The 22,194-nt window shown below is 37.0% G+C and overlaps 1 protein-coding gene across 5 annotated transcripts in view; it reads right to left on the reverse strand.

Annotated features, from left to right (window-relative positions):
* Tmem267 (transmembrane protein 267) overlaps nucleotides 1-21,457 on the reverse strand; it is a 29,565-nt gene extending 8,108 nt beyond the window's left edge. The window contains exons 1-5 of one of the 5 annotated variants that reach the window (XM_077800214.1): nucleotides 21,133-21,457; nucleotides 12,935-13,832; nucleotides 12,618-12,694; nucleotides 12,034-12,097; nucleotides 8,992-9,377 (exon numbers count right to left, since the gene is read on the reverse strand). In XM_077800214.1, coding sequence (XP_077656340.1) covers nucleotides 8,992-9,306 — 315 coding nt within the window. In that variant the 5' untranslated portion in view covers nucleotides 9,307-9,377; nucleotides 12,034-12,097; nucleotides 12,618-12,694; nucleotides 12,935-13,832; nucleotides 21,133-21,457. Of the gene's footprint in view, nucleotides 1-8,991; nucleotides 9,378-12,033; nucleotides 12,098-12,617; nucleotides 12,695-12,934; nucleotides 13,836-21,132 lie in introns of those variants that run through there. The other 4 variants (XM_077800217.1, XM_026393601.2, XM_026393604.2 and 1 more) reach the window with 4 other exon arrangements.
* Nucleotides 21,458-22,194: the final 737 nt, after the last annotated feature.

The raw sequence follows: 22,194 nt of genomic DNA on the forward strand, positions 1-22,194 counted from the left end.
CCTATTAATTAAAACTTAAATTTTTTTATTGAACAACTCTTTTAAAAAAAGGAGAATACAAACAGAATTACAAGGTTTTTCAAAACTAATCACACGACCATCCAACATGGCGGCCGGCGAGCAAGCAGCATTTTCTATACCTCCGCAGTAACAGGATCAGAGAGACACATAAATACACTTGCATGGGACCTGCTGAAGATCTTCTAACAATATTCCACTGGAAGGAGACCTGCCGATAACTAGTAAGTCTGTGTGAGGGGTCAGTTTGTCCCAGGCGACTGAATCTCGGCAACGCGGATCAGGGACACAATCCCGCCGGTCACGGCGGCGGCTGATCTGGGCCCTGCAGGGCTGAGTCTGTGATCGGCCTCTGGCAGTTCAGCGCTAGGATCCACACTCCTACCACCCCACCCCCCTCCAGCCGGTTCGGAGCAACGCGGAGCAAGGACACAATCCCGCCGGTCACGGCTACGGCTGATCTGGGCCCTGCAGGGCTGAGTCTGCGAACTGCCTCTGGTGGTTCAGCGTTAGGATCCACACTCCTACCACCCAACCCCCCTCCAGCCGGTCTGGAGCAACGCGGAGCAGGGACACAATCCCGCCAGCCACGGAGGCGGCTGGACTGGGCCCCGCAGGCCTGAGTCTGTGAACGGCCTCTAGCGGTTTGGCGCTAGGACTTTGGCAGCGCTTAGGGCTGAGTTTCAGCTTTGAGACAGAGGAGAGAAGCGGTCCAGTTTGGTTCCAGACACTGGTCGGACCACAGAGGAGGACAGCAGCCGCCATTTCAGAGAGATGATGTAATCATCCCCATGTTCTACTGATCACAGCTCATTCAGTTACGGAAGAGGTGATTTCAGGCTAGTAAATTTCAAAAACACAACAGTTGCACCAAGCAGAAAGAAGCGCGTGCAGTATGAAAAGACAAGGAAAGAAGGGATCACAAGCAATGCAGGTCAACTCAACTTTAGAAGAGGTAATAGCTGCAACAGATGGAATATCAGATAAAGAGTTCAGGATATATATGCTTCAGATGATCTGGAGTCTCAAGGAAGACATGAGACAGCAAAATCAGACAATGAAAGATCACATTGACAAACAAATCCAGGAAGTAAAAGATCAATTTCACAGGGAGATAGAGGTAATAAAAAACAAACAAATAGAAATACTAGAAATGCAGGAAACAATAAACCAACTTAAAAACTCAATTGAGAATACTACCAGCAGAGTGGATCACTTAGAAGATAGAACATCAGACAATGAAGACAGAGTATTTCAACTTGAAAAGAACATAGATAGCTCAGCAAGTCTACTAAGAAACCATGAGCAGAACATTCAAGAGCTATGGGATAATATCAAAAGACCAAACTTAAGAGTCATTGGGATACCGGAAGGCACAGAGCTCCAAACCAAAGGATTAAGCAATCTATTCAGTGAAATAATACAAGAAAACTTCCCAGACATGAAGAATGTGACAGAATCCCAAATCCTAGAAGCCTACAGGACGCCGATGGTGCAAAATCATAAGAGATCCACACCTAGACACATTATAATGAAGATGTCCAATATACAGAATAAGGAGAGAATTTTAAAAGCTGCAAGAGAAAGAAAGCAGATTACATTTAGGGGTAAACCAATCAGGATAACAGCTGATCTCTCAACACAGACTCTGAAAGCTAGAAGATCCTGGAATAACATATTTCAAACACTGAAAGAAATGGGTTCCAACCAAGAATCGTGTATCCGGCGAAATTAAGCTTCAGGATAGAAGATGAATTTAAAACCTCCCATGATAAACAAAAGTTAAAAGAATTCGCAGCTAGAAAACCATCTCTTCAAAAACTCCTTGGCAAAACATTACAGGAAGAAGAAATGGAAAATAACATTGAAAACCAACAATGGGAGGTAGGACAGTAAAGGGGGGAAAGTAGTCAAAGAGGATAACAAATCAGGTTTAGTAACATCAATAAACAAATATGGCTGGAAGAACAAATCATATCTTAATAATAACCTTAAATGTTAATGGCTTAAACTCACCAATTAAGAGACACAGGCTAGTAGAATGGATCACAAAACAAGACCCAACAATATGCTGCCTACAGGAGACGCATCTGACAGGAAAAGATATTCATAGACTGAAGGTGAAAGGGTGGGAAAAATCATACCACTCATATGGACTGCGGAAACAAGCAGGAGTGGCCATACTCATATCTAATAAAATAGTTTTCAAGCCAAAGTTAATCAAAAGGGATAAAGAAGGACACTTCATACTGCTCAAGGGAACCATACACCAACAAGACATAACAATCATAAATATATATGCCCCAAACAATGGTGCTGCTATGTTCATCAAGCAAACGCTTCTCAAGTTCAAGAGTCTAATAGACCACCATACAATAATCATGGGAGACTTTAATACACCTCTCTCACCACTGGACAGATCTTCCAAACAAAAGTTAAATAAGGAAACTATAGAACTCAATAACATAATTAATAACCTAGACTTAATTGACATATATAGACTATACCACCCAACATCAAGTAATTACACTTTTTTTCTCAGCAGCACATGGAACCTTCTCAAAAATAGACCATATATTATGTCACAGGGCAACTCTTAGACAATATAAAGGGGTAGAGATAATACCATGCATCTTATCTGATCATAATGGAATGAAACTGAAAATCAATGATAAAAGAAGGAAGGAAAAATCAAGCATCACCTGGAGAATGAACAATAGGTTGCTTAATGATCAATGGGTTCTAGAAGACATTAAGGAGGAAATTAAAAACTTCCTAGAGTCAAATGAAAACACAGACACAACATATCGGAATCTATGGGACACATTGAAAGCAGTTCTAAGAGGAAAATTCATTGCTTGGAGTTCATTCCTCAAAAAAAGAAAAAAACAACAAATAAATGATCTCATACTTCATCTCAAAATCCTAGAAAAAGAAGAGCAAAACAACAGCAAAAGAAGTAGAAGGCAAGAAATAATTAAAATCAGAGCTGAAATTAATGAAATTGAAACAAAAGAAACAATTGAAAAAATCGACAAAACTAAAAGTTGGTTTTTTGAAAAAATAAATAAAATTGACAGACCCTTAGCCATGCTAACGAAGAGAAGAAGAGAGAGAACCCAAATTACTAGCATACGGGATGAAAAAGGCAATATCACAACAGACACTTCAGAAATACAGATGATAATCAGAAATTATTTTGAATCCTTATACTCCAATAAAATAGAAGATAGTGAAGGCATAGATAAATTCCTTAAGTCTTATGATCTGCCCAGATTGAGTCAGGAGGACATAGACAACCTAAACAGACCAATAACAATAGAGGAAATAGAAGAAACCATCAAAAGACTACCAACTAAGAAAAGCCCAGGACCGGATGGGTATACAGCAGAGTTTTACAAAACCTTTAAAGAGGAAATAACACCAATACTTTTCAAGCTATTTCAGGAAATAGAAAAAGAGGGAGAACTTCCAAATTCGTTCTACGAGGCCAACATCACCCTGATTCCGAAACCAGACAAAGACACTTCAAAGAAAGAAAACTACAGACCAATATCTCTAATGAACCTTGATGCAAAAATCCTCAATAAAATTCTGGCGAATCGGATTCAAATACATATCAAAAAAATTATACACCATGATCAAGTAGGATTCATCCCTGGTATGCAAGGTTGGTTCAATATACGGAAATCAATAAATGTTATCCACCACATCAATAGACTTAAAAATAAGAACCATATGATCATCTCGATAGATGCAGAAAAAGCTTTCGACAAAGTACAGCATCCCTTTATGTTCAAAACTCTAGAAAAATTAGGGATAACTGGATCATACCTCAACATTGTAAAAGCAATCTATGATAAGCCACAGGCCAGCATCATTCTGAATGGAGAAAAATTGAAGGCATTCCCTCTAAGATCTGGTACAAGACAGGGATGCCCTCTCTCACCACTTCTGTTCAACATAGTCCTCGAAACACTGGCCAGAGCAATTAGGCAGACGAAAGAAATTAAAGGCGTAAAAATAGGAAAAGAAGAACTTAAATTATCACTATTTGCAGATGATATGATTCTATACCTAGCAGACCCAAAAGGGTCTACAAAGAAGCTATTAGAGCTAATAAATGAATTCAGCAAAGTGGCAGGATATAAGATCAACACGCATAAATCAAAGGCATTCCTGTATATCAGCGACAAATCCTCTGAAACGGAAATGAGGACAACTACTCCATTCACAATATCCCCCCAAAAAATAAAATACTTGGGAATCAACCTAACAAAAGAGGTGAAAGATTTATACAATGAAAATTACAGAACCCTAAAGAAAGACATAGAAGAAGACCTTAGAAGATGGAAAAATATACCCTGCTCATGGATAGGCAGAACTAACATCATCAAAATGGCGATATTACCAAAAGTCCTATATAAGTTCAATGCAATGCCAATCAAAATCCCAACAGCATATCTTGTAGAAATCAATAAAAGAATCATGAAATTCATATGGAATAATAAAAGACCCAGAATAGCAAAAACAATACTAAGCAGGAAGTGTGAATCAGGCGGTATAGCGATACCAGACTTCAAACTATACTACAGAGCAATAGTAACAAAAACAGCATGGTACTGGTACCAAAACAGGCGGGTGGACCAATGGTACAGAATAGAGGACACAGTAACCAATCCACAAAACTACAACTATCTTATTTTTGATAAAGGGGCTAAAAGCATGCAATGGAGGAAGGATAGCATCTTCAACAAATGGTGCTGGGAAAACTGGAAATCCATTTGCACCAAAATGAATCTGAATCCCTATCTCTCGCCGTGCACAAAAGTTAACTCAAAATGGATCAAGGAGCTTGATATTAAATCAGAGACATGGCATCTGATAGAAGAAAAAGTTGGTTATGATCTACACGCTGTGGGATCGGGCTCCAAATTCCTCAATAGGACACCCATAGCGCTAGAGTTAACAAATAGAATCAACAAATGGGACTTACTCAAACTAAAAAGTTTTTTCTCAGCAAAAGAAACAATAAGAGAGATAAACAGGGAGCCTACATCCTGGGAACAAATCTTTACTCCACACACTTCAGATAGAGCCCTAATAACCAGAATATACAAAGAACTCAAAAAATTAGACAATAAGATAACAAATAACCCAATCAATAAATGGGCCAAGGACCTGAACAGACACTTCTCAGAGGAGGACATACAATCAATCAACACGTACATGAAAAAATGCTCACCATCTCTAGCAGTCAGAGAAATGCAAATCAAAACTACCCTAAGATACCATCTCACTCCAGTAAGACTGGCAGCCATTAGGAAGTCAAACAACAATAAGTGCTGGAGAGGATGCGGGGAAAAGGGCACTCTTGTTCATTGCTGGTGGGACTGCAAATTGGTGCAGCCAATTTGGAAAGCAGTATGGAGATTTCTCGGAAAGCTGGGAATGGAACCACCATTCGACCCAGCTATTCCCCTTCTCGGTCTATTCCCTAAAGCCCTAACAAGAGCATGCTACAGGGACACTGCTACATCGATGTTCATAGCAGCTCAATTCACGATAGCAAGACTGTGGAACCAGCCTAGATGCCCTTCAATAGATGAATGGATAAAAAAAATGTGGCATTTATATACTATGGAGTATTACTCTGCATTAAAAAATGACAAAATCATAGAATTTGGAGGGAAATGGATGGCATTAGAGCAGATTATGCTAAGTGAAGCTAGTCAATCTTTAAAAAACAAATACCAAATGACTCCTTTGATATAAGGGGAGTAACAAGGACAGGGTAGGGACGAAGAGCTTGAGAAGAAGATTTACATTAAATAGGGATGAGAGGTGGGAGGGAAAGGGAGTGAGAAGGGAAATTGCATGGAAATGGAAGGCGATTCTCAGGGTTATACAAAATGTCATATAAGAGGAAAGGAGGGGCAAGACAAGATAATACAAATGGAAGAAATGATTTACAGTAGAAGGGGTAGAGAGAGAAAAGGGGAGGGGAGGGGAGGGGAGGGGGGATAGTAGAGAATAGGACAGACAGCAGAATACATCAGACACTAGAAAGGCAATATGTCAATCAATGGAAGGGAAACTGATGTGATACAGCAATTTGTATACGGGGTAAAAGCGGGAGTTCATAATCCACGTGAATCAACCGTGTAATATGATGTATTAAGAACTATGTAATGTTATGAACGACCAATAAAAAAATAAAAAAATAAATAAAAAATAAAAAAATAAAAATAAAAAATTAAAAAAAAAAAAACTAATCACACAAAAAAACTTCAAAGTAGAAACCATGGAATACATTTAAAGTACAATTAGAAAAACTTTATAACCTTAACTCCCTATCAGTAAAAGTAATATAACAAAAGTAGATGAATTATATTCCCAACTAAAGAGATTTCAAAAAGTGTAAACCAAAATAAAGTTTGAGGAATAAAATAGTAAAGATCTTGTTGTAGTTATATCATTCTTTCTAGTACTCTGCAATTACAAAGAGCACAAGAGTGAACAACGTGTGTGTGTGTGTGTGTGTGTGTGTGTACTGTTAGAGGTACATCTTTTCTTTTATGCTTTGAGAACCAGACAGAAAGACTTCTGAATAGATAATCAGCTAACTAAATTTGAACAGTGTTCTAAAACTTTCATTAAAAGCAATATACATAGGAAAATGATAGATTTTATGGTAGCAGGATTATTTCAAGTAGATAAGCTGTAATCTTTCCGATGTGAAAATAAAGTATACTGTACAGAAAACCACACATGATCATTATCAGAACCTTATTTCTGAATAAAGTTCAGATGAACAACACAGTTTCTGATGGGTTTAAGAGAACTTCTATAGAAAACTTCACATCTAAATCAATTCATTTCCTTCCACCACAGAGCACTTTCATGCACTATAATAAGAAAAGGTAAGTTTGTAATCCTTGTTAGTAAAAGATTAATCATGGCGTTGTTGAAAAGACCGATAAGACATTTAACAGGAAGCACATGATTTTCACTGGCAGGGTGGGGTCAAGCAGCTTACAGTAAGTATTTCAAAAACCAATAACCTGACACTGAGATGATTCATGGTTATGCTCTGGATCTGTGCTGAGGGGTACTGATTTTTCACATTTTTATTTATGAATATAAGAAGATGATTAAAACAACCTCAATATATTCTTGTTGCTTGTCTGATTTCTGAAATGTCAGTGTAGATTCTCATGAATAGAAAAGGAAGAAAATGGCCTATCATAGAGGCAAAAATAGATCACTGTCATGAATACTTACTGAGTTTTGATATTTATTGCTGATAATCATGTGCCACCTGACAGTGAATGTGAAAAAAAATTCTAAAACATCATTCAATAGACCAATGTAATACTATGCTATAGGTTTTGTGCATAATCGTATTTAATCCTCATAACCACCCTATGAGTTAGGTGGTATTTTAGAGGACATGGAGACTTGAAAAGGCAAGAACTTCTTCCATGTTGTGCAGTTAATAGCAAAGCTGGGATTTGGTACTGGATTTGACTCTATATCTCATGAATTCATGAAACCAGTACTTGTTTTTATAAAAAAAATATATTTATTTTTTAGTTGAAGTTGGACACAATACCTTTATTTTATTTATTTATTTTTTATGTAGTGCTAAGGATCAAACCCAGAGCCTGGCACGTGCTAGGTGAGCACTCTACTGCTGAGCCACAACCCCAGCCCCAAACTAGTACTTCTAAATGAACTTTTAAAATATATTTATTAAACAAATGTTTTTCAAAATTAAAACAGGATAAGTTCCAGAAGAATGCGTTTATGAATTACATTTTCTATAAAGCTTCATAGCTTATCCCTATCTCTGCTAACATTTATTATTGGCTGTTTACCAGGCCATGACATTCAACACGCTCATTTATCCCTCACAACAACCCCATGAGGTAAATAATAGTATAATTTACATTTTATAGATGAAGGAATGAAAACTTAAAGAACAAAAGTGCTCTGCTAACTTCACACAACAAGGATTCAAACTCAAATCTTCTGATTCCAATTTTAAGCAAAAATGTTATGCTGCCTCTACTTAGAGCAAAAAAAAAAAATAAGTTAAATTTCGTTTTTAATTGATAATTACTGAATTCCTTACTGAGTAAGTTTCTAAGTAAGTTATTTCTGAGAAATAGCTGGTATTTGATACATAATAGGAAGAGTAATACTTTCTCATTCATTCTACAAATATTTACTCAACACACCTACTAGGTGATCCAGGTACTGTTCTAGGTCAGTGGCTTCTGAAGCAAAGTTCTTGCTTTATGAGTCTATATTTGTTTCCTGAAAGTTTATAGGTCATAAACGTGCCAAGGATAGGCAAATCTGACATTTAGACAACATTATCTCCACTAGACATTATTAGATAATATTATCCTCCACTGTATTTTAGACAGTTCATTGATATGCATGCCTTTGGTCCCAAGAGGGACTGAAGGAATGAATCCATTCAAGTCATTCTCCAGGACTGAGAACCACCATAAACTATTCAACTTCCATGGCGCATTTAGGAGCTGCACATTAACTGTAAAACATGAAGAATAAGGGGAAAAATTTAAGTGTAGTCCTAAAGAAAGGTCACTGATGCAAAAAGAACCGAAAATGATTCCTGTTAATTAGTTTGCTATTACATCCCTTGTAAGCTAACACTGAACTTCTCAGGTATAATTAGAGGATCCTTACTCTATGTGCATCCATGGCACTTTGTAGTGGCAAATAATCTGATTATCAACATGCCTGTGTGCATTTTTAGGGGAAGTACTAAAAGTACTCAAAAAAGCTGAATGAATGAGCTTTCTTACTATAAAATAAGACTCTAGCTCTAGACATTTTAAAATACGCTCTCTAGCTCTTTAGTTTTCATGCTATGAAGAAATCTGCAAAGTACAAAATAAATTAAAGGAAAAGGCCAGAAAAATTAAACATGCTTCTTACCTTTAAAGACAGAGATCTAGCTAGAAGAAAGTGGTCCACATCAATAACAGAGGCTAAAAATCCAGCCAAAATGATTTCTCCAAAGTCAGTCTTCTTCTTGATTCCAATGACTATTGCCCATGACCACATGCCAATCACACAATGTACTGCATTATCTGAGAGGGCACGAAGCCAGTCATTTTGTTGGATTATGGAAAACTGAAGAAGTTTGTCAGCTACTAAGCAAAATATCCCCAGACCAAGGCTAGAAATAAGAGACTCAGTGCTACAAGACTGCAATAAAGCATGAGTCTTCTCAGTCTCAGATGCCATCATAAAAAATATGTTAATATATACTAAAAGCCATTAGGAACAAACAGTATATTCTTGTTTTCATTTCTAGTACCCTAAAATAAAAAGCAAAGACAAATATTAATGAAGACTACAGACTGTCATATTATATTTAAACAGAATATCAGCATAACTTCACAAATATAAAAACCAAGTGGTAAAAACTAGCATTTCTTACATGTTGTATACAATATGTCATGTGGCCCAAGTATAATAGATTAGTTTCACAGGAACAACAGTTTAATTTTTATTTATTTTAAAATATTTTGTTTAGTTGTAAATGGACACAATACCTTTATTCTGTTTATTTATTTTTATGTGGTACTGAGGATTAAACCCAGGGCCTCACACATGCTAGGTGAGTGCTCTACCACTGAGCCCCAGCCCCAGCCCCAGCCCTGGGAACAATAGTTTAAATGGTAGTATATAACAAGGAGAATTTCACAAAGCCCACTGACTGTAATCTATTACCTTGGAGTCATCAAATAGTTCTGTTTCTGAGAATGTTATGACATCTTGGATATGCACTGTGTCTGAGTACTTAATAACTACTTCCCATACTTCTTTTGACAACAGAGTCCCCTCTCTTTGGGAAAACTGTGTATCATTATACCTAAATTCCAGAGTTTATCAATTGAGTTCCTTATCTCCTTTAAAAGAGTGACAATGTAAAGATGAGGGTTACCCAAGCTGGGCCTATCAGACTTCACTTCAGAATTTTCCTAAGTAAAGCTGGTGGGAAAAATTCCTCTTCTTGGAGGCCACAGACTCCAATACATGAAACAGCACAGGAAAATAAAATCCAGAAGAAACAAAAAGAGAAAAAGCTAAGAGAATTATGAGAACATCAAGTCCTTAGGTCCAATTGCAGGTTTCTCAGAACTTCCCTAGTTCTTGCAGTTTACCATTCTATTAATAATAATAATAATGATAATAATAATAATAATAGTCATTGTTGTTATTATTATTTGGAGGTACTAGGGATTGAATCCAGGGACATTCTGCTACTGAACTATATCCCCAGCCCTTTTTATTTTTTGAGACAGAATCTCACCAAGTTGCCCAGACTGGTCTCTAACTTGTGATCATCCTGCCTCAGCCTCTGAGTAGCTAGTATTACAGGTATGAATCACCCAGAACTCTCAAACACTGATAGTGGGGGGAAAAAAATGGTACCAGCACCTTGAAAAATTTTTTCCAAAATCTCAAAAAATGACACATTTCTACCATATGGCCCAGTCATTCCACATCTAGGCATTCTCTCAAGGGAAATGAAAGACTTATAAATGAATGTTCATAACAATCTTATCTGCATTAGTTCCAAACTAGAAACAACACAAATGTTCATCAACAAGTAAACAACTTAATAAAATATGGAATAAAAAGAAATGTGATATACATAAAACAGAATTGAATCTCAAAATAATTATAGTAAGTGAAAGAAGCCAAAACAAAATTATGTAGTTAAACCCCACAAAACGATATAACCTAAAGGATGAACCCTAAAGAAAATTAAGGACTTTAGTCATTAATAATGTACCAATGTTGGTTCTTTAGTTATAACAAATGTACCAAAATGTGTACAGTAGAAAAGGGAGTATATTGGAACTTTCTGCAATGTCTGCTTAATTTTTTCTGTCAATTAAGAGCTGCTATTTAGGTTTATAAAGTCCTAGTAATTTAAAAATAACAGTAATTAATTTTAAAATATATTAATTTATGAATTTTAAAATCTATTAATTTAAAAAATAAATGAAGCAAACATTATAATTGTTAAATCTAGGGAATGGGTGTAGTGTAGTTCATTATTCTGCTACTGTTCTCTACTTTTCTGTATGTTTAAAATTTTCATTTAGAAATATGTTTTTAAAAGAGCACATAGTATGATTCCATTTACATAAAATTCTAGAAAATGTGAGCTGATTCATAGTGACAAATGCAGGTTAGTTGTTTCCTGGGGACATGAATACAAGGATTAAAAAGAAGCAAAAGGAAACTTTGGGAGAGACGTGTACACTCATCTTGATTGGGGTGAAGTTTCTGGACTCATAGTTTAATGCAGACGTCAAAATGTTTCAAACTGTATATTTTAAATATATAGAATTGGGCTGGGGATGTGGCTCAGTGGTAAAGCGCTTTGCCTAGTATGTGTGAGGCACTGGGTTTGATTCTCAGCACCACATATAAATTAAATAAACAAATAAAGAGAGAGAGAGAGAGATTAAATGTCCATAGAATACCATTTTAAACATATAAATAAATAAATAGTTAATTGCATGAAAGTTAGATATACGCCAACAAAATATATTGATAATGAAAAACTGCAGGTTTTCATGAAAAAGGAACAATCGGAAAATAAGAAATTATGAAAAATGAAAAACCTGACCAATTAAAAAGTCAACAGGAGCAATGAACAGTAGAATGAATGTTTCAAAAAAAAAACCAGAATAAGTTAATAACAACACATTCAAATAATTTTTCCAAAGTATAGGGAGAAAATAAAAAGACAAAGATTTGAGTAATGAAAGAAAAAAAAACCCTCAGAAATTCTGTCAAAACAAAAAAGCCACCTGCAAAAGAAACAGAATGTGATCATTATCATCCCTAAGTGACAGTATATTATGGAGAAACATTTATAGAGCTCTGAGAGAAAAGGATCATGACTGTAGGACTGTTACTTTTGTGACAATCATGAATTTTAAGAGTTTTTACCTTTTATAACACCTGTGTATGATTTTAGGGGACGACGGGGTTGAAGAATAGATGTTCTGAATCTCTGTGCAAGAGAAATAAAGAAAACTTGATCAATACAAAATGAAAAGAAAAAAAAAAGAAAAGAAAACCTTACTCCTTTTCCAGCTCCCTCCAAAAGCAATAGGAACCAAAGATATCAACTATAAATACTTGGACAAATGTTAATTTGTTAAATTTCTCTATAAAGAGGCAAATATAATTAGACTAGAACAAAAGGAAACAGCCACTGTTACTAATCATAAGAGAAAACCTCAAATGAAAAATCTTAATAATATTTACATATAGAAATGAGAAAAAAACATGTCTGAAAAAACAAAACAAAATAAAGCAACAGTGGTAATATTAATATCAAACATAATTCAAGGCAAAAATGATTAAGTAGAACTAAAAAGGATAAAAAATTCATATCATAGTAACATTATACAAAATTACATAAGTTATATATAAGGTCAGAGGACGTTTACCTATCAATAAAGCAGTAAAACATAAATTTAATCAAGCAGTCAAAAAAAGGTACAACTGTGGGGCACGGTAGTGCATACCTATAATCCCAGAGGCCCAGTAGGCTAAGGTAGGAGGATCCCAAGTTCAAAGTCAGCCTCAGCAACTTGGTGAGACCCTGTCTCAATACCAAAAATAATAAGAGCTGGGGATTTAGCTCAGTGATTAAGCACCCCTGGGTTTAATCCTTAAAGAGAGAGAGGGAGGGAGGGAGAGAGAGAGAGGGAGAGAAGGGAGAGAGAGGGAGAGAGAGGGAGAGAGAGAGAGAGAGAGAGAGAGAGAGAGAGAGAGAGAGAGAGAAAATGCAGTAGCCTAATTAGCTCAAAAAATGTAAATATAAACAGTGTACAAGTAATACCTTTGGACTCAAAAGACTTGTCTTTCAAGTGTTTATGCTTGTAAAATTATTTCTGAAAAGAAAAGAGAGAATAAGGACTCTGTCTACTTTGTTTACTTCCATATCCTCAGCCTATACTAGGTGCTAAATATTTGTTGAATCAACAAATGAAAAATTATCATATACTGTACCTGTAATGTACAAGGTATTATATATGGTTAGTTGAAAGGCATTCAGTAAAATTTAACATCCATTCCTGCGAATTTGCATTTTAAGCAAGTATGTATTCTAGATAATTTCTATGTTCACTAAACATTGAGAACTGCTGGTTTACCAAAAATGTTAAGACCACTTAGTTTAGAAACCAAAATGATGAAAAACTAGAAATATTACCTTAAAAGTTAAAAACAGCATAGCTGTTATAACACTGTTCTGGCAACTTTAATCAAGGCAATGGGGGGGGGATAAGAAAAAAACACATTATTACATTATCAGAAAAAAAGATTAGTTTGCAGGTGAAATGACTGCCCTCCAGGAGGACCAATTGAAAACTGTTGGAATATAAGTTGAAAAAACATGGAAAATTCAAGATAAATACCAAAATGATTTTCAATAGGCCAGAAATAATCATAAGAAAAAATGGGAACATAAATATTTACAATAAAAACAAGTCCAAACATCAAGGAATAAACTAAACAGGAAATGTATATGAAGAAAACTACCTAACTTTACTAAAGGATGAAAAATAGCAATTTTCTTGCAGAGGCAGCTGGCAGCACAAGTCTTCCCAAAAGGAAGAAATCTTTGTCCAAGGAGGAAACAGGTAGTGATCCAAAAGAGGCAAGCAGCAGGAGCATCTCCAAGAAAAGGAGGAAATTCTCTTCTTAGGAGGAGCAGGTCAGCAGTGGGCCTGAAGAGGCTGCTGGTGGCAAGAGCAGTGCCAATAAAAAGAAAAAAAGTTCCAAAAACCGTCTTAGGATGATTAGAATGAGCATTCCTGGTACAGAAAGGTCATACCCCATAGTGACATTTCCCAAACCAATAAAAACAAATTCACACATAAATACAAAAATCAATTGACTAGAGTTCTGGTGGCTTTGTATTATGTCAACTCAGATGAACTGGACTTATAGTTCCCTTCCTTGTATAGTTCTGGGTAGTGAGGGCCACAGGAGACACTATGCCTGACACCTGAAAGGAGTAGTCATATTTTTTAGTTTGAAGGTTGGTGCAGGTCACACTGTGGAACATGAACATCTTGTTGCTGATCTGAGCTTATTTGTTGGCGTGGGGAAGCAGCTGGAACTGCAGTTCCTTCAGCTCCCATCCAATCTTTTTTAGGGTCTCCAAAACCTGGGCCTACACAGCTCCAAGGTCAAAGTGTCAGCCTTTCCTGAAGATCCCCCATAGCATTAAAACTGGAGTTGGTGCATGTGGCAAAAATTTGCTCCCAAAACGTAGGTTCTCTCTTCTCCTCCTTGTTTCTTTTGCTGAGAAGCAGCTTTTTAGTAAATCCATCCCATTTATTAATTCTTGATTTTATTTCTTGCACTTTAAGAGTCTTGTTAAGAAAGTTGGGGCCTAATTCGATATGATGAAGATTTGGGCCTACTCTTTCCTCTATTAGGCGCAGGGTCTCTGGTGTAATTCCTAGGTCCTTGATCCACTTTTGAGTTTATTTTGTGCATGGTCAGAAATAGGGGTTTAGTTTCATTTTGCTGCATATGGATTTCCAGTTCTTCCAGCACCATTTGTTGAAGAGGCTATCTTTTCTCCTATGTATGTTTTTAGCACCTTTGTCTAGTATGAGATAACTGTATTTATGTGGGTTTGTCTCTGTGTCTTATATTCTGTACGACTGGTTTACATGTCTATTTTGGTGCCAATACCATGCCGTTTTTGTTACTATAGCTTTGAAGTTAGAGCACTAATCTCCAGGATATATAAAGAACTCAAAAAACTAAACACCAAAAAACAAACAATCCAATCAATAAATGGGCTAAGGAGCTGAACAGACACTTCTCAGAAGAAGATATATAATCAATCAACAAACGTATGAAAAATGTTCAAAATCTCTAGTAATTAAAGAAATGCAAATTAAAACTACTCTAAGATTTCATCTCACAACAGTCAGAATGGCAGCTATTATGAATACAAACAACAATAAGTGTTGGTGAGGATGTGGGGAAAAAGGTACACTCATACATTGCTGGTGGGACTGCAAATTGGTGCAACCAATCTGGAAAGCACTATGGAGATTCTTTATAAACTTGCAATAGAACCACATTTGACCCAGCTATCCCACTCCTGGATCTATACCCAAAGGACTTAAAATCAGCATACTATAGTGATGCAGTCACATCAATGTTTATAGCAGCTCAATACATAATAGCAAAACTGTGGAACCAACCTAGATGCCCTTCAACAGACGAATGGGTAAAGAAACTGTGGCATGTAAACACAATGGAATATTACTCAGCATTAAAGGAGAATAAAATTACGACATCTGCAGGTAAATGGATGGAGTTGGAGAATATCATGCTAAGCGAAGTAAGCCAATTCCAAAAAACTATAGGCTGAATGTTCTCTCTGATAAATGGATGCTGATCCATAATGTGGGGAGGGATTGGGGGAAATGGAGGAACTTTGATTGAGCAAAGGGGAGGGATTGGGACATGGGGGAAGGAAAGATGGTGGAATGAGATGGACATCATTACCCTAGGTACATGTAGGACTGCAAATTATGGTGCAATGCTATATTGCATACAACCAAAGAAATGAAAAGTTGTGCTGCAGTTGTATACAATGAATCAAAATGTATTCTGCTGACATATATACCTAATTAAAATTAATTAATTAATTTTTAAAAATAAAATAAATGACTCTTAAAAAAAAAAAAACCTGAAGTTGGTGAGAGGCTGATGCAGGCTACATTTTGTCCCATGGATTTCATGTAAGAAAAATAAGTATCTAAATAATAACATGGGCTATGTATATAAACAGGCAATTTAGAAAAATAAGAAATACAAATGGTCAAAAAGTAAAAAAAATTATCAAAATATTTCACCTTCATCTTAATGTGATTCAATATAAAATCTGTCAACATAAAATTGACAAAAGATTACTAATACTCTTGTTTTGGTAATAGTAGAGGAAATGATTGCTCTCACAGATTACTAGCAAGAATATATATTCGGGGTTGTGGCTCAGTGGTGAAGCACTTGCCTCGCATGTGTGAGGCCCTGGGTTCGATCCTCAGCACCACATATGGATAAACGAATAAAATAAAGGTATTGTGTCCATCTACAACTAAAAAATTATTTTTAAAAAATCCCTTCTAGTAGATGATTTGATTACATATCAAAAACCAATAAAAACGAGCAAACACTTTTGACTTAGCATTTCCAATTCTAGGTCTTTGTCATAAAAAAAAATTAGATTAATGCAAAGAGCTATACAAAGAAGTTAAACATAGTATTGTTTGCAGGAAAAGTTAAAAACAATATACATTTCCAAAATACATAACTTCTGAATAAATTCCACATATTAAAGCTATTAAAAAAATACTTATTCCTTTGGTGCTGGGGTTGACTCAACAGTAGAGTGCTTGCCTTGCACATGCAAGGCCCTGGGTTCAATCCTCAGCACCACATAAAAATAAATAAATTAAATAAAGGTATAAAAATTTTTTAAAATAATACTTATTCCCACCAGGCACAGTAGTGCACACTGGTAATCCCAGCAACTCAAAGGATGGCAAGTTTGAGGAAAGTCTCAGCAACTTAGCAAAACCCTGTCTCAAAATAAATAAAATAAAATGGGCTGAGGGTGTTGCTCGGTGGTAAAACATCCCTGAATTCAATTCCCAGTACAAAGAAAGAAAAAGAAAAAAAGAAAGAATAAACCAACAACATCAAAAAAAAAAAAACATTATGCCCATATTTGTGTACATAGAAAAATGGGTAATAGCTGTTACATTTTAAAAGAAGACAACCTATAAAATAGTAGATAAAATACTAGTTTTATTTTAAAATACATACATATTATATTAGCTTTTCAACATTACAACAAACTACCTGAGAAAATCAACTTAATAAAAAGAAAGTTTATTTTGGCTCATGGTTTCAGACCACAGTCATTTGGCCCTGTTGCTTTTGGCCTGTGGCAACAAAGGACACTGTGGTGGTAGTACACAGTGGAGGAGGCTTATTTACCTCCTGGCAGTCAGTAAGCAAAAAGAAAGAGGAGGAATGGGCCAGGGTCCCAGTATCACCTTCAAACAAACTCCTCCCAATGACCTCCTTTAATAGGTCCCATTTCCTAAAGGTTCTTACCATCTCTCAACAGGCCCACAGGCTGGCAACCAAGCCAGATGGTTTTTGGGAACACTCCTGATCCAAACTATAGCACTTAGATGTACTAAAATCAGGATGTTGTTCATTTGGTTTGTTTCTCAGTGATGGGATCACAAATATGATAATTAATTTTTTCCTTTTTTTATTTTCTAAAAATTTTCAATGTCTTACTATTATAGCCATAAAACTAGTAAAGCTATTTTAAAAACTTAAAGCCAGAAAGTCAGCCTCTTAAAAGTATAATAAAAAATTGAAATATATTTATGACATTGTAAATAAGTACTAATAAAAAGAGTAAAATATATAATATTAGTCATAATAATAAAACTATGTACAGAGCTGGAGTTGTAGCTCAGAGATAGAGCACCTGCCTAGCATGTGTGAAGCACTGGTTCGATATAAATAAATGAAATAAAGTTCCAACATAAACTAAAAAAAAAAAAAAAAAACAAAAAAAAAAAACTATGTACAATCTTATAAGTTAAAAATTTGGTGGAGGTGGGAACTGGGAATTGAACTCAGGGGGCACTCGACCACTGACCCATATCTTTAGGCCTATTTTGTATTTGACTTAGAGACAGGGTCTCACTGAGTTGTTCAGTGCCTCATTGTTGCTGAGGCTGGCTTTGAACCCACAATCCTCCTGCCTCAGCCTCTCGAACCGCTGGGATTATAGGCATATGCCACTGAAACCAGGCTTCGTAAAATATAAAAAACTTGTTCATTGTTGAATATTAGTTGATACATAAAAAATCTGCACCGCTAGGAGCGGTGGCTCATACCTGTAATCCAGTGGCTCACGAGGCTGAGGCAGGAAGATTACAAGTTCAAAGTCAGCCTCAGCAACTTAAGAAGGTCCTAAGCAACTCAGCAAGACCCTATCCTTAAATCAAATACAAAAAAGAACTAGGGATATGGTTCAGTGGTTAAGCACCCCTGGGTTCAATACCCAGTACCCTCCACCAAAAAAAAAAAAAAAAAAAAGTCTGTACTAAGACTTCTCTATCTTTGCATGAAATAAACTTAGGTTCCTTATGTAGAGAAAAATTATTTTATTAATGATAATGGAGCCTACAACAATCCTCAAATTCTTAGTTATTTACAACAATAAAAAATATTTTCTAAAGCACTAAAATTGGGTTATATTTTATAGATTCTTCTGGTACTTTCAACTAAAACATATGAACAAAATGTAAAAGGTACTTTCATTAAAAGATTGCGAATCCCTTCTATAAACCTCAGGATGTATAATGCCCAAAATTATGATTGTTAATCATTGTCTCTACTTTAGAAAATAAACAAACATTTGACCCTTCAATGGATAAAGAAGTTAATGTGTTTAAAGATTTAAAGCATATAAAATTTATAAAAATATCCCCTTGAACCAAAGATAAATGCTATTGTTCACTTAGCTGGATAGGAACCGAGACACAGAAAGTTTGAATTAATGGCCAAGCCAGAGAGTCACAGCAGCTGCAGGAATAATACCTCTTTCAAGAACCTGTAGTCTCACCCCAGAAGGTAGACAAAAATAAAAGGTTAATATCTATTTAACTGAAAATTCATTATGTCTATAATCCACTGTATTGCATCTTCTTTCACTCATGAAACTATTTTTTATGAGCACAATATTTAACTATTACCCTGGATTTTTCATTAGTTTAGATTTTAAAAGGACTGGACAGCTAACAATAGTCACAAGTAAAAACCAATTACTTCATATATTTAAAAGATGCAAATTTGAAGTGATGGTAAATAGGAAAACTTACTGATTACAAATAACCGTATCAAAATTTATGAATAGGACTATATACACATAATAGGGCAGTAAAAATGTGTTTTATAACTGGAAAGTATCAAATAGATTGCTTGATGATAGGGGGATAAGAAGCTCCTGAGTGACCTTGGAAGCAGATCCCTCAGCCTGTCAAGCCCTCAGAGGCTTACAGTCCCCACCACCAATAAGAGGACAACTTCAGGAGACCCAACAGTCTTTTTTAAGTCCTGATTCATAGAAAGAATGAGATGATAATTTTTTTTTTTTTTTTGTAGCACTAGATACCTGTAACAGTGAAATACAGGTCCCTAGAACAGTCTGTTTTTAAGATAGGCCTGTTCCAGGAACACATACTTCTGGCAACTATTCCACTCCAACTATTGGTGCATATATTTAACATCTCTGGCTTAGATTCTAAATATGAGAAAGCTGGATGTAATTATTATAATTCCTCTATTTATTGTTTCTGATTAGAACGTTGCTACAGTCTATAAAGGGGTGAACGTTCCCCAAAGGCTGATGTGTTGGGAGGCATGGTTCCCAAGGTGAGGATATTAAGGAGGTGGTTGGATCTTTAAGAGATGGGACCTCATGGGAGATCCTTAGGTGTTTGCAGGCCCAGCTCTTGAAAGGGATTAAAGTAGTTCTTGTAGAATCTTTGGTAGTTTCCCTGAAAGGGTTGTTAATAAAAACCTCAGCTGGCCCCACCCCAGCTCTCTGGCTTCCTATATCCTGATTGCTTGCTCCTACTCGGTGCTGCATCTGCCAGGAATGGATGCAGCCAAGAGGCCTCTCACCAGAACTGAGTAGATAACAGACACCAAATTCTTGAACCTCTGAAACTGTAAGTAAAATAAATCTCTTTTCTTCCTAAAGTTAGCTACCTGAAGGATTTTGTTACAGCAAAGAAAAACTAATATAGAACCTAAGTGTGCTCATTTTTCTTAATCCGTTTTCTTTCATTTCCACTTTCTACTCATCCCACTACAAATAAAATGAACCCCTGAACTTCCTAAACTTCGAATCTTTATGTTTATTTTACTCCTTCACTTTTGTTGGGAATGTCCCTGAAGAGCAACAATTATAATTTTCTTTTAAACTTGTCATGCATAAAATCTGATGTGCTTAAGTTGTTGAACAAATGTTTCATTATACTAATACAAGAGGTGAACACATAAGCAATCCTTAGGTTGTGAGTATTCCTTCCAGATTTCTGCAACAGGGTGTGAATGTGGTGCTGGGGAATTGAACCCAGGGGCTTATGCCTACCAGGTAAGCGCTCTACCATTGAGCTACATCCCCAATTAATCCTCTGCCTACAAAGATATTTAGATTGATCTCTTTACTACAATAGCCAGACACCCATACCATAAATTCTTCTCTGTAACTTGCAGAAGACACTTTCTCCAGTGGCCCAACAACAGTCCCATTACAGCAAATGCCATTAACTACTGGGCATTCAAAGGACAGAATAGTACCCCCCCCCTCCTTAACTCTACAAACACATAATTAGTTGGTCTCTTGAAGTATATGCTATCGTGTTTTGTTTGCTACTCATCTCTTAAACATTATTTCTGCCCAAACAAATAAGAAAAAAATTCAAAGTAAATCTCATCTTCTGATTCAATCTTCCTGAGTCCCACCAATATCATAAATTTACAAAAGGTAAAAGTAGTCAAAAATCCAAAAAACTTCCTTTATCACGCTTTACAAATAAGTCCTCTTCACTAACCTGCAGTTGCTGTGAAACTTCATTTCTTTAATGCTAAAACACCAAAAGCAGGTGCCAAATCTAATGCACATAATTGGTAAAGGGAGAAAGCAGAAATCTTGCTCACATTTACTGAAACTTTATAGCCATGAGATCTCGGCACATAAAATTTTTAGTTTCTATGATCGCTACAAATAAAACATACAGTTCTTAATTTCAACATGTTCAGCAAATTCCCAGTCATGTTTTTCTGAGGTTGGTGTGATGCAATGATTTTTAGAATATCAATTTAAAAAATGGGATAGGAAGTCCTGGGGTCTCTTGGAAGGGACCATATCAAACATCACTGAACCCAGGGCTCGAAGGTCTCTTCTACCTGTTAAAGAAGGTAGTGGGCTCCTTCTGCAAGACTCCCGCACCCTGCCCAGGGCCAGGCCAACGCCAAGGGCGCAGAGTCCTGGAAAGGTTGGGTGTCTACGGGATCCAGAAGGTGCCAAAGCCAGAGGGAAGAGTTGGGGCTCCGCGCAGACCACTGGGCCACCAGACAGCGCCGGCCCGCAGTCAGGCACACCCGGAGTGCCTTCCCTCCCCGCCCCTTCAGCCAGGACCTGCCAGGTTTCAGCGTCGGACGGGCCCAGCCTCTGGCTTCCCTCAGTGCGCAGTTTCGCGTCCATTCTGTCCCCTCCCGTCCGACCCCTAGCAGCAGCTATACCCACCCTCAGTTCTCGCAGCTGCAGCGCGCAGCGGCCCCACCCCTGGGTCGGCACCATTGAGACGCCGGTTGCGGGCCAGAGCAGCCCTAGCTTCAACGTCCGCCCAGAGGACGCCGGGAAACCGGCCCTTTTCGGAGCTGAGAGGAAGCGATACTCCGGTGCACGATGGTTGAGCCTGTGGGTGCCTTGAACAAACCACAAACCTCCCTAAAAGAGACCTTTGGACGACAGGGTAGGAGGTGGAAAGTGCGTTCTTGGTTTCCTTCTGTCAAACCTCAGGATTCGTTTCTCCGCTTAAGTGGTTTCAAGTCTTAACCGCTAACCTCCCCACGACGCACCCAAGTGGAGGCTGGGAAGCTGGGGACCGAGAAGTGGCTTCACCTAATGTGGGACGCGCAGTCCGTTGTGGGTCTCGAAGGTGTAGAGATACTTCCAGCTTCTTTCATTGGTCCTTCTGGGTTGTCGTGGAGTTTTTCAAGAGGCGGTGGGATCCCAAGCCTGCTCAGACCTGACGTTCCTCAGTAGCGCTTTACCGCCACCTTGGGGTGTTGTCGATAAATCTTTGCTACTATGCTGGTGGATGTTGGAAGCTAGACTTTTGGACAGTGACGTAGCTAGAACACTTAAGCATGACTACTAAAATGTTTAGGGGAAAAAAAAAAAAAACTGCAAACAGGGCTGCTTGAAACTAACTGGATTCACCAGTTTGTTTGCAGGGACTGCGA

The sequence above is a fragment of the Urocitellus parryii genome, chromosome 1, assembly GCF_045843805.1.
Source record: "Urocitellus parryii isolate mUroPar1 chromosome 1, mUroPar1.hap1, whole genome shotgun sequence".
In the NCBI taxonomy this organism is placed as follows: Eukaryota; Metazoa; Chordata; class Mammalia; order Rodentia; family Sciuridae; genus Urocitellus; species Urocitellus parryii.